Raw genomic sequence first — 18431 nt, forward strand, 5'->3', positions numbered from 1 at the left:
CTTACTGCTTCACGCAAATAAACCTCTTCAAGGATAGGCAAAAGCCAACAAAACTAAAAATTGCAATTTCAATATCACGGTTTTTCAAAAATACATCCTTAAATCATTCCGTTTCGTGTTTGACTACGGCCTATTATTTATTTATTTATTTTTATTTAACCTTTATTTAACCAGATAAAAACCCATCAGCAGCACACGTCACAAGTGATAAAATATACAAATCTAAAAGATTACATACAATGTATATGAACACACATACTTTGTAAAGTGCAAGTGATTAGTGATAAAATACATAAAAAAAGGCTATTTAAAACAAAGGCACTGTTCTGTGGTCTCACACTCTTTGTCAAACAATATGCAAATAAAATGCGATTTATGCATTTTTGGCCTAAATTAAGCTTTTTGAAGCATAAAAATGGCTAAATAAAGTAAAATACAAATATAAGGCATTCAAAAAACAAAGTGAAAGACACTGGTCACAAGGGGTCATAATGTTACATTATGCTACATTGATGAGACAATAGCCAACATAGGTAGTACGAAACTGGAACTAAAACACGAACAACGAGGAACTGTCCCAATGCTAACGTGTGAGTCTATATTTTGTCTTATTTTCTATTATGCCTACGATATTGGGTAAAACGAGTGCAAAGGTGACTAAAGGGGTATTATTTAATGTCTCGAGGGCTCTAATAATGTTAAAAAACGTATTTAGAAGTTTGTAAACAGTTTTTTTTTATGCTCGAACAATGACAATATTCAATTTAAAATTAAAGAATCCTACTCTGTGGAACGGTCGAGTCTGGAACCAATTAACCGTGATAAAGGAGGGATTACTGTATTCCCTAAATCACAGGTGGAGCCCAGATTCGGCCTGCTGTATTTTTTTTCATGTGGCCCATGAAAGCCTAGAAATAATGCACATCCAAAAGGTCCTTTTAAAAAAAATGAATTTAATTGTATTAATTTTTTAAAATATATTTTGTTTGTTTCAATGTTTTTTATATTTATATTATGGTACTAAAAAATAGAGAAAAAAATCTTTTATGCTAAATATATTGGTTCTGTCAATTTTGACACAAAATTTGTACTGCATGAAATTGTTTCTTTTTATATATAATTATACAATGGTTATATACTTCATTTCTGCTTCACACCTTGACTTCTGATTTCCACGTTAGTTTGTTAGCAAAACATTACGAAATGAAAATAACACAGTCATGAAACACGTAATAATATCAAGAGGCGATGTACATTTACAGTATATGGTTTCGCAGTTATGGGCGACCCTCCGGGGGCAACCATACATGCACTGTGGCCGACTGAAAACGAGTTTGACACTCCCACCCTAAATGAAAAGTCTTTTCAATAATACTTGAACAATAATAATATTACATCGCCTTTCGATAGCACGTTTCTAGGTAATCAGTGACTGAATACATAAATCGATAGATCAATAGACAGAATCTATTAAACCTATTTAATTAAGGGGTAACAAAAAAGGCTAAGGTCTTGAAACTAAAGAAGGTTCATGTAATGATTTAAAAAAAAAATAATAATCTTCCCGATCTCCTGACTGCGTGGCCAACATGCTAACCACTAGACCACCGTGCGGCATAATAAACATTATTATTTGCTTTTTATTTGAATTTTTGCGGTTGAAAACAATCGCAAAAGCGACAAAAGCTGTTTTGATCACGGTTGCTTCGACCGTTTGTTGGTTAGCAGGATTTTGTGAAAACTATGTGAACTATTTATCTGAAACTTTGCGGATGTGCCAAGGAAGCATCCATTAAAATTTGCCCAAGATCCAAGTAAATTTGCGGATATAAAGATCGAGTTTGACTTGATTGCCGTTCCAGTGCACTTGCACTTTGGCCAGAAGCACAGTCACCAAGCAGATCTGGCAGATGAAACAGTGTGGTTTGCACGTCAGGATTTCCCATTAAAACCAGTGGGGAAGGCACGTTTAGAGTAGTAACATACTTTCTTTACAAACTTTTAAAAAATAATTTACACCCATCAAATGCTGCCGACGTTTATTTAACAATCCCCTTCATTACCAGACTCTCTGCTTTTAAAGTCCACTGAATTTATAGGATACGATGACGTAAAATGCCCCCTTTCCAGACGCTTCTTTACCCATCCAAAGTGTGATCTTGCTGTCCCTGGCGGCATTCTAATAGCACATTCTGGCGGGCTTATTTGGCTTTAATGTGGCATAATGACGTTTGATAATTGGGTTTAGGTGGGCTTGTAAAACCGTGGTTCGTTTAAAATAAAGTGGTGTTAGATGGCTGAAGGCTCGGCCATCCTAAACGGCGTCGGGGCGCATCAATTAAAGCAACACCCATACAAGTGCTCCTGCGAGGAGAAATGTGTTGACATTAATGCTATCTTTGCATCCCTTTGGCACTCAGCTGTCTTTCTGTCCTAAGCCCTTGGCCTGTCTCATCGTGGGTCATTAATCATTTAAGAGCAGAAAAGTTAATGAAACTATCAAAAAAAAAGAGAGAAAAAAAGACATGGCATCCCCTTTGCGATTTGGAGCCAATTATTAAGATTTTGTTAAAAGACATGACTAATTATAGGGGATATTTAAAAGGCATTTGAATTTTAATGCATCCCTTCCTTATTACCTTTGCGGCAGGGTGGAGATGAGAGGATGTTGAGATTAGATATTCTCACTCTAATTAAGACCACAGATCCCCTGGGACGAGGCGAATAAGGGTCTGCTCATTCTACCGTCCCCTCATCCTCAAACGCCCCCGTCGTGTTGGACCACCGCAGCCCGGAGATACAACTGGGAATAAGATGAACCCGTGAAGGCGGGACTTCACATCTCTCGTCCGTCGCTTCCCACGGGGGACGGAGGGGAGGGCTCCACCGACTGACACCTTAACCTTTGAGCTTGTCAGGCCATGAGGGAAGCGATATTCTCACATTACGATTAACTTTGCTCCTTTAATTAGACGTGCGGAGGCGAGGAGCGGCGCCGTGTAACGCCCCCCAGAGCACGCCGACGGAATTCTTGGACCCTCTTGGCGATCATTAGGGACATGACAGTTGAGTAATCTGTTACTCTCTAAAGATCGCGTCAGTCAGTTAAGACACAACAGTTCCTTCAGTTTGGATTGGTAAAGCATGGTGAGGCTTCCATTTTCTCAGATTAATTGATCGCGAAGAATGAGGACATGTGAAACGAAGCAATTGCAACAGAAATTTAGGCAAATTGTTACAAGTTTTGCCTATTGTCATGCACCCCCCAAAAAATCAATTACCAAACTAATTGATCATTAAGAATTTTGACAAGGGCCGCCAGGTGGCGTAGTGGTTAGCACGTTGGCCACGGGAAGACCTGGGTTCGAATCTCTGTTGGGCATCTCTGTGGAGTTTGCATGTTCTCCCCGTGCGTGTGTGGGTTTTCTCCGGGTACTCCGGTTTCCTCCCACATTCCAAAAGCATGCATGTTAGGTTAACTGGTGACTCTAAATTGTCCATAGGTATGAATGTGAGTGTGAATGGTTGTTTGTCTGTATGTGCCCTGTGTTTGAATGGCGACCAGTCCAGGGTTTACCCCACCTCTCGCCCGAAGTCAGCTGGGATAGGCTCCAGCATACCCGCGACTCTAGTGAGGATAAGCGGCATAGAAAATTGACGGATGGATGGAATTTTGACAATTGGCAGGACAGACTGTTGACTAATTGAATTGTAAATACGGTGTTCTCTCGCTCCATCGTGGTTCACCTTTCACTGATCCACTGTTTCTTGGATTTTTTTATTGTGCGATTTTGATTTTTTTACACGCATTGTGTTGTGCGTCCTTGTGGTGTATTAGAGCGATCTACGGGTGCTCTGTTGTATGTGTCTGTTATTGTATTTACTACTGTTACCAGTAGAGGTGTTGTATACTCATGTTGAAGACGTGTGCAGCTCCACCTCTTCTCAGTGTGTTTACGCGCATGTACGAGCATGTTAGGAACACACAGTAGACAATAGCCGGCTAAATATTGAGCCACACCAGTCCTTATTGGCTAAGGGAGAACCCACCCATTGTGTTCTGTGTCCTGGTTGGCTGTAGATCCTTGTCAATCAATCTACTTTGTGCCGTCGCTAGCAAATTAGCTAACTGAGTGAGCTGCTTGCTAACTGGCAATAAAAATAGAATTAAAAAAAATAGAATTACAAAAACGCTACAGCCGAACGGCGCCAGGACGAAGCATTAAGAATTTTGATTGTGTTGAAATAATTTTTGATTGTGTCAAAAATGTAGGCAATAGTGCGCCCTATAAAATCAATTAGTAAAGTAAATGTATTACATTGTTAAGAATTTTGCCAGAGATCATTTTCACTTAATTGATTCGTACATTTAGGCAAGCAGCGCACATCAATGAATAAATTAATTGATTCATTAAGAATTTTGACCAGCGGGTTGAAATCATTTGAATTGATATTGTGAAGATTTTTGACTTGTAAATGACCCAAGCTGCTTTTGTTGGGTTTTTTACATACGAAAGGAAGTCGTTTAAAGGGTGAGCTAGAGTTCAGCATAGCGCCATCAAGACCTGGCTGCTAGAAGGCAACATGAAGAATTTTAGTCTCCCCAAGGAGAAAAACTCAACAATACACCAACGCATGTTTATCGTAAGTCTGGTTAGCCTAATCAAGCCACCGTCTCGATTGGATAGCCTGAGGATGTTGACCAAATGAGGCCCAGGAGGAGAGAAGCATGCTGGGTATCCCTTCTTTTCCCTCCTCACGCCCATGAGTCACAATTTCAGGCTAGCGTGAGGGGAAAAGACAAATAAACAACATCTCTTTTCCAGAGTTTATGTTCTCTAGGGAATGAAATGAGAGGGGGAGGTGGCAGGTAGGAATGTGTGTGCAAGTGAGTGTATATTGAAAACTGTTAGCCTTTACCAGGGAGATGTGTATACACGACTTGCAAAGTCAAACAAATAGATTCTGTATGTAGGTTACACTGTGTGTTTGTGTCTGTCATCTTCAATCGCTCGCTCGTCTGTGATAGCTTCTTTCTCCCTCTACCCATATGTCTTGTGTGTGCACGTGAGGCCTGGATCCCGAGAAGCACCTGGGAAAGTCTCTGGCCGACATGGAGCCCTACCTGAAACAGGTCACTCTTTTTTTTTTTTTTTGATGCTCTCGTATGTCATTGCATTAGGTACACCTGCATAACATCTTGCAAGAACGGAATCCCGCTAAAAACGTCATATTCACTTCAAATTGTATGTGTTTTTGGCCTAAAGGAAGCATTGTCAAGATGGCTAAATGAACTAAAATACAAATATAAGGCATTCAGAACACGTACTGTACTCACACATTCAAAGAAAAAGGCCTGGGTACGCGTGTGTAACATTGCATCATCATCATCAAACAAGTTGCGGTGTTTTCACAGGTTAGTGGTTATGTGTAATTATAATGTGCAAGTACAGAGTGTAGGTATTATTATGTAAGCGTGTAGTAAGCGTATCAAATGAAACAAATCGTAGGCTAGGGGTATGGGTGTATGAGTGTTTCCAGGTCACACGAGAGAAACAAGCAACTCAGGAATTTGCGAGTGACTACAAAAAAAAAAAAAAAACAAAGCCCAAAGTTGCTTATAATCAGCAAACCTGGCAACACTTACTTGAGCATGAGTGAGTCAAAATTATGTCATTTTCTTTTGTTATGCCTACTATATTGAGTAATACGACTGTAAAGGTGACTATAGGGGTGTTAATTCATATCTGGAGGGCTCTAATAACGTTAAAAACCATTTTCAGAAGGTCGTGAACAGGTTTTCTATGCCATAACTACAAAAATAATTCAATTTATAAATAAGGGATGAGTGTATTTATTTTAGACAACACATCTTTTTCAAACCTTTTTTCTTGTGATAGAAAAAGACCATCCTACACTGTAATTATCTATTTCAGTACACTTGTATTAGCCTTTTTACGAAAATACAGTTGTCTCTCGTTTATTGCGGTTACCGTAATTGTTTCCAGACCCGACCGCAATAAATGAGTAGGATTCAATATTAATAAATGGGACATTTTCATAGTTTGAGCATAAAAAACCCACTTATGACTTCCTAAATACGTTTTTTGTACCATTACTACAGCCCTGTTTGTCATCTTTAGATGCCTATTATTCTTTGTTTCATACCACATTGCACAGGCTACGGGATCATTGCAGGGACAAAAAGGACCACCCCCGCTAGCAGAGCTAATTATTTAGCCTCTCCAATTTTCTTATTCTAAACTTAAGAAAGTGTTTCAAACGGAGTGAGGAAGAAGGACAAAGTGAGAAGCCAAAAACTGGCCCCTTCCACATCGAATGGGTGGAGAACTTTTTTTCACGCTATCATGTCGGACATGCTATGGCTGACTACATGCAGTGTCCAGGTAATGTCATGTAAGGTAATGTCTCATCAGTGTAACATTACCGATGCCTCGTGACCAGAATACTACATATCATTTGTGTTTTAATAGTTTTTTATTCATAAACGGCTATAGTCAACCACATAAAGCGATCATTTATTAATTCATTCATTTTTTTAAAAAAGCGATAAAGTGAGGGAGTGATGTTCGAACTGCGATGTAGCGAGGGACTACTGTATACTGTATATAAAACATCAGTGGCCCCGCGCATCCTTTGATTTTTCTGTGTGCGGCTGTCGGTGGAAAAAGTTTGGACACCCTTAAATCAAACGTGTTTAGTGGCCATTCACACTCTAAAATGTGTTTTACATTGTACGCATAGTTTCAGAACGACCTCTGTTTTATTTTGTAGCTCTCTCAGAAGTACGGCGTCCATATTTGTGGTGAAGGAGGGGAATATGAAACCTTCACCCTGGATTGTCCTCTCTTCAAAAAGAGGCTTGTCATGTGAGTAAATGGATGAGAAATGTGACTTTGTAATGACGCTTCACCACCTACCCTTCCTACCTACCGCTTTCCCTCCTTTTCCAAGGAAAACCTTGCAGCATTGAATGCATCAGGCGGAACGCAACATGTTAAAAAATGAAGGAGTAGAATGAGGATGTGTATTTGCTTCTTGGCATATTTCATCCAAGAGGAGACTGAGGGCAGCAAGACTATTGAGTGCTGCAACAAAGTGAAGCCTATGGAGTATAACACTGCATCCAGCACAGTAAAAAAGGGGCGCAAGAGATTGTTTTTTAGCTACTAATGCCACAAAGTTTTACAACCGGTTTTCATTCATGTGTTGCAGTGATGCAGCGGAGACAGTGATCCACTCTGCAGATGCCTTCGCTCCGGTCGGGTACCTTCGTTTCACCGCCTTGCGCACCGAGAGCAAAGCCAGCGTAAGTCCAAGTTGTGAGCGATCGATAGTCTTCGACAGCGAACCGATGAACTGACGGCAAAAGAAAAAAAAAAAAAAAGAAAAGTTTGGGCTGCTTTAGGCTTGATTGCTTTCAGAGCACTCGGAGGGGAAAACAAATAGAAGAACAAAAGCCTTTGGTGTGTGATAACTTTGCTCAGGAGGAAAGGAGGAACCAGAGGGGAGAGTTCAGATCAGCCTCCAGAGGGGCCTCTCTTTCGCATATTCTCTCTCCGTCTCTCTCCTCCAGCCCCACATGGCCTACTTTGACGTCTGCAATATTCACTGCAGCCCCAAACTAGGCCCAGCTTAATAAACATGTCCGCTCACATTAGGGCGCTTTGCATTCAGGTAGCAGGCTAAGTGGGTACGGGCGGGGTTTGCAGGGATGTAGCAAGTATTTTTTTTTTCTTTTGGCTTGCAGAAACAGAAGGAGATCAAAGAAAAGGGCTGCAAGGGGACGCTTTTATTTTTATATTATTCACTCTCTAATAAGCATTCAGATTAAGAAACCCGAATCAGTATCCGATGGCTGTGATGGATATGAATCCTAATTAGAGTTGCAGTTGCAAAGAGACACACTAACCATCAAACAACGGTAGAGAAATAGTTTCTTGTATTTACTTCATAAATAAAGACATGCTATCCAAGAGGAGACTGAGGGCAGCAAAAAAACAGACAGCAGCAAAGTGGAGACTGTGGAGTATAATACACCGTTTGACTGTCGTGACTAATTGTGACTCGAGTCAGATTTGAGTCACAATTTTGATGACTTTGGACTTGACTTGACAATATCATCAAAGACCCGCAACTCGACTTGGACTTTGACATCAATGAATCAGGACTTTATCAGACTTTAGTCTGATGACTTGAAAATACTTAAGATGTGTCCTCATTCAAAGTATTCAAATAACGCAGAGGTCGGCAACCCGCAGCTCGGGAGCCGTATGAGGCCCTTCAGCCTCCTTGTTGCGGCTCCCTCTGCCGAGCACGATGATTGTTTTTAGCACCGAAGTAGGGGGCATGTGCATTTTCGAAAAGAATGTGATATCTGACTCACCGCAAGTCCATGAATGCATCTAGACTGTTCTGACTGCTGATTGGATTAGCAAGGGAGGGGGGAGGTCGGCTAGTGTATGCAGGGAGTCTCACTGCACAGGAGAGAAAAAAAGGTGAAGGAGTTTTGAGTTGAGTCTGAAGCAAGTTAGTAAATACTGCGCAGTAAAATAAAACAATGTAGTCAACGAGAGCATATATTTTATAATGACAAGCGCGCTGTAGCTATGCGCTTGGAGCCCGTGACACACTAATCACCGAGGTGGGGACTCCAGGAGAGGCAGATAGTGTGCCGCGGGAGCTGACTGTGCACTCTCCGCTCAGAACAATATGTGCTTCCACTTTTACGTCCCCATCTCCCAACAACACCAGGAAAAGTTTTTACATTTGTCGGTAGTCGCTTTTGAGAAAATAAGTCACCAAGAGGGTTCGGACAGTCGCCAGATTTAGCGAGAAAAGACGGGGAAGCCATTCACAGATGGAATACATGAAAGAACTGTTCATAAAAATATCAGCGCAAACGGTATTGTGCAAACAGCACAATAACAGGTAACAACAGGTAACATTTAGAAAAGATTACGATTTTCACTACGTTATAAGCTATAATATAATGTTTTGCGGCTCCAGACTATTTTTTTTACTGCAAGAGGAGGCAAAATAGCTCTTTTGATGGTAAAGGTTGCCGACCCCTGAACTCTTGTGATTGTTATTGTGTATTTTCCAGCAAGCCAACATATTTTCCCTTGGAATCTGCCTTATTGAATGTATTTGTTAATGTCCAATTACGTCCAATTATGTTTAACAAACAACAAATGTGTGGATCACATTTCTGTGCACTGACTAAATCCTGAATGCTATGTCAACGCTCTTTTTCTGTTTTTCTGTGACTAAGTCTTGTCACACCAGTCTTATTTTAGTCCAAAAGAGACTTGAGACTTGACTCAAGACTTGAGATTAAAGACTTGAGACTGAGTTTCAAAACACTGACTTGCTCCCACGTCTGGTCATAACCAAGCAGTGTCATGGTCATATTATTGCGACGTCCTCCTCCCAATAAGCCAGTCTCTTCCTGTCTTGCAACGCCCTTTCCATTTTGCAAGACAGCCACAGGGTTAAAAGCAAGGGGTTGTTCTTTTTTTATTATTACTGTTTCATTGAGTTCTTGTACAGTATATTACTTTGTATTACTGTATTTTGGATGCAAAGTAGAGACTGTGGCCTATAATACACTGTATAAAAACAGCAAACAGGATATGCTTTTACTAGGCTAATCTACGAGAAAGTAGTACCTGGTTTTGCTTGCACAATATTGCCAATAATGAGTAGAGCAACTGAGTCGGTACTGTGCGGTGGAAAAACAGCATTTGGAGGCTGTTTGAGAGTTTTTTTATTTAAAAAAAATCTATTTAGATTTTTTCAGAGCCTGAAAATGCAAACATTTGAAGCCACACTGACTAGAAACTAGAAATAGCACTTGATTTTGCTAAGGGAAAAGCATCAGCACGTTGAAGGATGTGGGGCCACTTTGATGTGTACATTAAAGATGCTAAAAGCAATCACATGTATGTCAGTATATTGTACTACAAGCCATATACTAAGCTTTGTGTTATAGGTGGCAAAGGAAGTTAGTGTAATAACAAAAAATATTTCAAATTGGGAAGGACAAAGAACAAGCTGCGGTGTGAAAATGACCCCTGAGACGCATTTTGGATAACAGCGTTTACTTTTAGGAAGCTGAAAATGCAACAGTAAGTGTGGTGATGATGATTTTATTTTCAGTAAAGTTCCTTACCTGAAGTACAGCGTGAATAGTCGCAGCTTGCGGCACTGTTCTCATCTCTACTGAACAATGGCAGTACGCTGGTTTCATCTTATGCACTCATCTTTATCTGTTTACGGAAGTGAAGTGTTCAAAACCCGGTGCACCGCACCTCAACATCAGGTCTAGGTGGCGAGGGGCACGTAGCTAAGGAGAGCCACCAGGTCCAAGTCACCGCCTTGTATTGCCGGCACAGACAGGCCGTGCCTCTGTTGTTTGTTTTTAGGCAGACCGTCTCATAACCCCTACTGAAAACGTAATCATGTGAAAACAGTGAACGATTTCCACACCCGCTAATTTTGAGCTGTGTTGAGTAAAAACACAGGGCACGTGCAGTTTCCAATGCAAGCAAAGTAGTACCAAAATCACTACTCACTTACATCACATATCAAAAGATTCAAGAGTTTTATTGTCATATGCATAGTAAAACAGGCAAGTTATACTATGCAATGAAATTCTTATTCTGTTCATTCTCCCAAGAAAAGAAAGAAACAAGACATGCACGTCTTCACACAGCAGCATCACCACCTACTGGCCTGGCATGCGCATTACAGAATTTCTAGTACCTTTTTGGATAATGAAAATAACTTTCCTGTTGTCGTTTTAATGTAAACGTGTGGACATGAGGTGCTAGCGTATTTATAGCGGCGTGTAAAGAGGCCGCACTTGCCTGAGGCGCCATGTCTTTCTGGGATATTTCGCACATTTTATATTATTATAATAAACCAAACTGGACTTGTTGTATGATTGCAAGAAAGAAAATGTGTGCCTTTTTGTAAGCATCTCTTGTATCTCCCTGTTATGGGGGCGGGAGGGTTGTTTTATTATGGACAGAAAACATACCCCCGTCGCACACAACCCGTGACCCCGCAGCCGCACTCCCTGAAGCTATATATTTTTTTCACCCCTCCCTTCATCACATCACACGCCATTCCACCGCCCCTATCTAGGTTGCTCGGGGAAGAGCAGGGAGATCCAGGGCCCCCATGATAAGAGAAAGGGGTTGGGGGGCGGGGGGGGGGGGACCAGGGGAAAACCTGCCCTGGTTCAGCCTTCTGAAGCTCTTCTCGTCAGGGTGACAGATCGGCGGTGACACCAGCACTAGAGGAGACGGCACCGGGCTCAGGGGGTGGGGACAGAGCGCCATCATTTGCCCTCCGTTAATGCTAGTCAAGCTATTTTTCATGCTGGCAAGGAGAGAGGGGCTGGAGTATAATTATTTTGATTATCTTATGGCCTAATGCGGTTGACAGCAGAGGAAGGGGGGGTGGCGGCGGTGACAGTGGTGGTGGTGAGGGTTGGGGTGAGTGAGTTTTAGGCGTGTGTGTGTGGATGGAATATTTATTTAAATGTGGCAGCAGGGTTTGGCAGGTAATATGTATGCCTCGAGAGAATGGTAATGATTTGTTGTTGATTTGAGAAGCAAAGAGACACAAGATAAGTAAACAGGAAGCAGTCGTGTCTCATTTGACTGACAGGCTGCGTGATTGAATCTTTGGTGTCCGAACACTCCGCTCCCTGCAAAATATGTTTCATATTCATTCACCTTCAAGTTATACGTGTGCCCGGGCACTCTCATAAGCAAAAGACTGACATTGACAAGGTTGACTAATTATGCTGCGTTTTGTCTTGTCTCTACGGCTCCTTATCGCAGGGTGTGGCGGCGGTAGCTGTGGCTCGTTGTCCTTGCCAAAGCGCCATGGACAAGATAACGGAGGAGGTGGAATATGCTGATGGAGCCGGAGACGACCACCACCACCGAGAATTTACATCAGATGCTGACCTTAGTTGTCAGCAGGGCCACGGTGAGATTCACTCATTGTGCTGGCTGCCTGTGTGCAACCGTGTATTTAAGTCTACTCTGCACACGCGTCACATGATATCCCGGCGCATTACCCTGGATCCGTGTCATGTGGCCGCCATCGTGATGCTCAATGAGTGACTGTTTGACACGACATGTCATCTCAGCGCATTTGTGACTGTCACTATCTCACCATCTACACACACGTTATCTCTTCCACAGCACACGCGAGACTTGTACAGGCGGTTGCCGTTGTACGACGTTTCGTGATTATGATCCTGTACAAAAGGGAAAAGAGACCTAGTCACGTGCGCAAAACATAAGAATACGTAGTCGCACATCCTAACCTCCTCCTGATTTCAGTGCGTCAAAGAAGAGGAAAGTGAAAGTGACAAGTGAAGTAAAAATGCTCATCAAGTGGAGAAATGCAGGCCAACATTGGCAGCACGCTTGGTTTAAGCCAGTGCTTCTCAAGTAGTGGGGAAGGAAAGTAGTGGGGGGTGGTTGAGAGGCGGGGGGACTATGCTATGAATGAAAGGATGCAAGGGCTACTTTGATATTTTTTAAAGCAACACATTTGATATGCTAAGAGGTTATATATGTACTGTATATGTACTGTGTGTCTGTACACACCATCAGCGTATTTGTACGAACTTCGGTCTTTGCTCTTTTTTTCTTCATAAATGTTTCTTTTCATAATATTAGCATCATAATATTGGCTGGCATTCGTGAACACGTGAAAGGATATGGTAATATGAAATGGACAGTGATAACTAAGCAATGTAGTGGTCTCAATATTGAGACTTCCTCCTCCCTATAAGCCTGTTTCTCTCTCAATTATGATGAAGATCTGACTTTGTGGAGTTATTCAAGTTTACAGTTTAATGGCGAATTGTCTGGTTGATCATCCAAGTTTGTTGCCACGTCCCGCCCACATCTTATGGAACAGCCTAAAATCCATCGCAGTAGAACCATTGCCCGTCTGTCTAGTATCCGTGATTTTCATTTGGTCAAAGTGCCTGAGACTAGTTTCACCCAAAGTTGCCGCTGCAAATCAAAATCGCCGACTTCCTGTTTGTTTGAGAACATGTGTTCTTGAGACTTTTTTGTGCGTCTCCACCAAAGTTGGTGACGTTTTATGAAACTCGTTGCATGGACTAATGTTTTTCAAAATGTAACGGGAGAGCTACTGAGTGAGGTTTGGTTGTTCGTGTTCGGGACCACTGAAATATCCAATTTTTCCCCGGAGCTAATGCACTTTCATATTTTGGTGAGTTTTCATGAAGGTCAAGACCCTCAAACATGTGAGGAAAGTGCTGATATAATAATAATTGAGGCAAAATTGACTGCACTACTTGGCTGCAACCAGCAGGGACACTGTTGCTTTCGTCAGTTCAGTCAACAAGCAGAGCATCATGTGAAAAGGTTCCATTACTAACATGCTAATACTCTTCTTCATGTTTAAAGTGCTTCCTGGAGATTTGCCTCCATCCTGCTCGTTCAGAAGTTCTAGAGGTTATCAGTGGATCTCCGGCATCAACGGGCAACAAAGCCAAGACCCCGGGATCCAGGGCCAGACTGCGGCAGCTTTCATACTCTTGCAAAGTAAGCAAACCAGACTCACTAAACTCTCCTTCACACAATGACTTCCTGATCAGTGCAAAGTAAGTCTGAAGAAAGACTTGCACACATGTGAAAACTTTATTGTTGCAGATGCTCCAACAGAGTTTCATGCTGCTGATTCCAATTTCGATCAACCGTGAGTGAGATCGGCTGATCAGTATACGGTAGTTGTGATGAATGCTATTGGCCAGGGGCACCAAATGGGGGGGAAAAGTTAGGACCCAAAAAATGGAAAGCGGGGGCCTGACATGATTTATTTTTTTCTTGGGGCCCACAATTCCTGGCTGCACCCCTGCTATTGGCTATATGATCTGAATAAAAGAATCATAAAATCACCTTAAGTTAGTTAGTTAGTTAAGTAAGTTTACTTGTGGAACTTCCAGACGATGAGACGCCTTCTTTAAGGGGACTTTCTATGTGAGAGCACATTGTCTGATGGAGCTTTGACGGGACTCCTAGGGAGCACACAGCAGGGCTCCAAGTGAGAAAGCAGTCGCCATCTTCCACCACAGAGAAAGGCTGCTCATCTGGTCTGATGAATTCAATTATTTTTCGGGTTATTAGCTTAGCCTTGTGACTTTCACACACACACGGGCGAGTGTTGACTAAAGCCTAGTTTACGAGCAGATTGGTCGTAAAGAGGTGCGAAGTACAGTATGTGTAACCTGTGCGGGGCTGCGTGCCAGTGTGCAAAGAAAAATTTTAAATGCTCAAAATTTGTGGCAGGCATCATTTCCGCGAATGCACCGCGATCGCACCGCAAAGTACAGAATGCCTAAACAATGCGGCCGTTGCTTGTCAAAGCGTGACTCAGCGTGTCTCCTTCACATGAATGCGTTCACTTTTCCACCACCTCTTGGAGCAAGTCGAGGGGAATTCTCAAGTCATTCCTGTAGCCTCTTGAATCTTCCTTGTGAATTTCTGTTAATGATCATACTCCCCAAAGTGATGTCATTTACTCAGCAATTCCCTCTCCCGCACTGTCCATGCCTCCTTTTTTGTAGTTTAGGCCACCTTCCTGCTCTTTCCGCAGCTGCGAGGTAATATAGACTTACCTTTCTTTTCTGCTTCTCTGGAGTTCAAGTAACATTTTGTAGGTCCCTTGCAAATAGAGGAATTAATGACGCGAGGTGTGATGCCTGCTGTTGCGTGGCGTCACACGAGACATAGTGGGACCAAATAATGCCACGACTGCTTCACGGATGTGGGCCGTGGGGGTGATGATGCATACCCATGCGGGACCAATGCACGTTGTGTGTACATTGCCGTGCACCAGACATAAACAGTACTTGACAAGGTGTTAATAAGTCCAACGTCGTCATTTCGTGCCAGTGCGCACCATTTTCCGTCACAAATTGCATGCCAAATGCGTAATTTGTGCATCAGTTGAACGCAAAGTGTGCGCAAACTAGTGATCACGATTTTCAGGCGCGCCATAAATAAATAAATACATGACACGCATTGCCACGGCAAATTGCGGGACAATGCGGAGGCACAATGCATGCAAGTATAAACACAGCTGCCGTTGGACTGACTGTTGCTGCACCGAGAGCCTCGTTCTTTAAATGCCGTATTAAATTAAAGTTCTTTAACGTGCTACCCCGGCAAGATTGGATGCAAACGTTACATCACTCTCACAAATGTCATATACTGTAAGGTCCACACAGCAGACATGTTGGGTTTGCCGCAGTGTGACGGAAAGAAGGAGGGAGGACACTACCCAAGACATTAGAGCAGGACACGACACCGCACACAGGGTTCTCTGCAGGCTGCAATAGTACGAGTCGGGAACGGTTTTTGTGATCGGCCTTGAAACGCATTGATCGGCATATGCTGATCACATGCTTTCAGAAAAATTGAACTGATACTGATCGCTGGCTAATCGATGGGAGCCTCGCTATTTATTGTCATTGTAGTCAAGGCATACAATGAAATTTGACACAGCAGCTCTGTTACATAAGAGTATGAAATATCATATGAAAGCGCAAGAAACAAAGTAAAAATATGCACAAATGGTGGGAAACTATGTCAACAAACTACCGTATGCTAAAAAATTTGGTTATGTCGACAACCACTTACGTTGGTGTGAATCAGCCAGTCCGAGGGCCGTGTGTCTCTCGTACCTGGTAAGCCTGGGTTCCAAGCATGATGTTGTAACATTTACAGATAAACAGGAAGAAATGACAAAAATAAACAGAAATGCTAAGATGAGCTCACCCTGTTGCTGTGCCTTAACTTAGTATTGTAATCTCCACTTTGCTGCAACGTTCCTGTTTCTTGCAGCCCTCAGTGTCCTTTTGGATAAAATATGTCGTATGGGTGCAGGAATGTGTGATTTTTATAAAGTTTTTTGTCTGCGACAAGATGATTTTTCACGCTCAGAACACAAGTCACAGTTTTATATGGGTTTTATTACATTTTTTTGTGTCTATGAAATATCTTTTTTCAATTTGGATGAATAGAGTTGTCCCCAGCACTTCACGGTTCGAACATCACCCCCTCACTATATTGTGGTTTTTCAAAAAAATGATAAATTTATTGGTTATTCATTGCTAATTAATAATGACAGCTGTTTTTTAGAAAACTTTAGGAATTTTTGGCCTAAATTAAGCATTTTCAAGAATAAAAATGAATAAAATATAAATACAGTTTAAGGGGTTAAAGGATGTTGCTGAACTGTAGTCTACACTGGCCACTTTGCGTCACTAGTAACACCCGAACCAGACTTGATCAGTCAACAATTACTGCAGGTTTGAATGATCTTAGAAGAGGCACACTAATAACAATAATAATAATAATAATAATAACCATCATCATTATAGTCATAACAATAGCACGGGGTTCTGTTGTGGCTGTACTCCAGCTAAAACTCAACTCATCACTTGCTGTCCACACATGTGGAAGACATTTATTGAAACACACACAAGCACAAGTCATATTTTTGTCTTATTTTGGCTTATTTTCTCCGATCATGTCTACTGTATTTGGTAAAGGTGAACCGCACGGTGGCAGAGTGTTTAGCATGTTGGCCGCACAGTCAGGAAATCGGGAAGACCTTTGTTCGAATCTTCGCTTGGGCATCTCTGTGTGGAGTTTGCATGTTCTCCCCGTGCGTGTGTGGGTTTTCTCCGGGTACTCCAGTTTCCTGCCATATTTCAAAAACATGCATGTTAGGTTAATTGGCGACTCTAAATTGTCCATAGGTATGAATGTGAGTGCCCGAAGTTAGCTGGGATAGGCTCCAGCATACCCCTGTGACACTAATGAGGATAAGCAGCATAGAAAACGGATGGATGGAGTGTAAAGGTGACTGTAGGGGTGTTATTGTATGTATAGAGGGCTCTAATAATATTATAGGAATAATATAGGAATCATTTATAATGCTCAGGTCTGGAATCAATTAACCGTGATAAACGAGGGATCACTATATACATAAACACATATATTACCTAATGTGTATGCCTTTTAAATGAAATTCCTTCAAATCTGTCTTACAAACTGTAAAAAACAAACAAAAAAAAAAAATTAGAAAATTCCTTTTCATGAACACACATCCACTCCTAAAAGTCGACGCTCACAGAGACTTCTTCCCCCCTCTGTCCTATTGTCTTTTTTTTCTGTCTTTGTTAGCATGCATGACGTGTAAGAGAATCAAAGCCTTGGTTTTTGTCCCATGTTTAAAAGCACTCGACACCCCAGCAGGCAAAGACCTTGTGTCAGATGCGACGTCGGCCATCAGAGCGGAATAGCAAACAGCAGCCATCCATAATCCGTTCATACCCCAGACGCTTCTTAAATGCAGGCGTCCAGCGTGCACACGTCGGGTGGTGGGGTTATGATTTTTGCCCTGCAGAAGTTTTAAAGTGAGCGCTTTTTATAGTCTATCTGTAGTTTTTCCCCTCTCCTCTCTCCCCGCTTTCCCTTTTTTTGATGGAGAAAGAGGAGCCAAAGATGAAAAGCATATTTAATGTTTATCGCGGTGCTCGGCTGAACCGCCTTCACAGCGCCGAGACAATATTAAACAAGTTAATATTTAATGAAACGGCCTCTTTTGTATGAGGATGAAGTAGTCTGAGACGGTGGTGTTGGCAAAGGCAAAACAAACTTGAAGCACTTTCAAATCATTGCAAGGAGAGAAGGGAGACTTGGCTTTGAGCGTTTTTTTAGTGCACACATGCTGCGTATGCTGCTCACACTTTTACGGGGGGGACAAACACCATTAGCACGGTGCTGCGGCTTAGCTTTTGTTCAAAAATGCATCAACAAGGCTATCTTCTTTATGCTGATCAAATGCACAGGTTGGTGTTATTGCTAGAACAGTCCTAAGGGACACCCACCCTCCCCCAAAAAGCACCCAAACTGAAGTTGAAGTATTTATAATGATACATTAGATCACATTTTTTAGAGGTATTCTGCAAAAAATTTGTTCATTAAACCTTTAAATTAAATAAAAACAAAAGCAATCGTGTTGTTCATTTGTCACTATCCAATGAAAAAATATTATTTCCAAATGTTAGTCTTTTTACCAAAAAAAACCACACAAAACATATTTTCTTGTGTTTTTTTTTTCAATTACAAGAAAAATCACAAAAAAATATGGAGATCCCCAAATATTTGCGATTCAATATTTGCAAATTTTCAAATAAAACAGATTTTTAAAGGGAAAACCCGCCATTTTGCGCTTATATTGTCCATAATTAGGTTGTTTATTAGTTTGACCAGAGAGTGGTCAAACTTCAACTTGCTTGAGGAAGTGTTGTTTATATGATTTGTATTACTGTATAC

General features: G+C 41.7%; 1 protein-coding gene across 4 annotated transcripts in view; it reads left to right on the forward strand.

Annotated features, from left to right (window-relative positions):
• The window catches only part of dph6 (diphthamine biosynthesis 6), a 106070-nt gene that overhangs the window by 35514 nt on the left and 52125 nt on the right, over positions 1–18431 (forward strand). For all 4 annotated transcript variants that reach the window (XR_008573347.1, XM_054795634.1, XM_054795636.1 and 1 more), the window contains 5 exons: positions 5073–5134; positions 6796–6890; positions 7237–7330; positions 11877–12027; positions 13491–13628. Coding sequence is in view for 3 of the 4 variants with exons in the window: in XM_054795634.1 (XP_054651609.1) it covers positions 5073–5134; positions 6796–6890; positions 7237–7330; positions 11877–12027; positions 13491–13628 (540 nt within the window). In the remaining variant the exon portion in view is untranslated. The remainder of the gene's footprint in view (positions 1–5072; positions 5135–6795; positions 6891–7236; positions 7331–11876; positions 12028–13490; positions 13629–18431) is intronic.

Source organism: Dunckerocampus dactyliophorus, chromosome 13 (assembly GCF_027744805.1).
Source record: "Dunckerocampus dactyliophorus isolate RoL2022-P2 chromosome 13, RoL_Ddac_1.1, whole genome shotgun sequence".
Taxonomy (NCBI): domain Eukaryota; kingdom Metazoa; phylum Chordata; class Actinopteri; order Syngnathiformes; family Syngnathidae; genus Dunckerocampus; species Dunckerocampus dactyliophorus.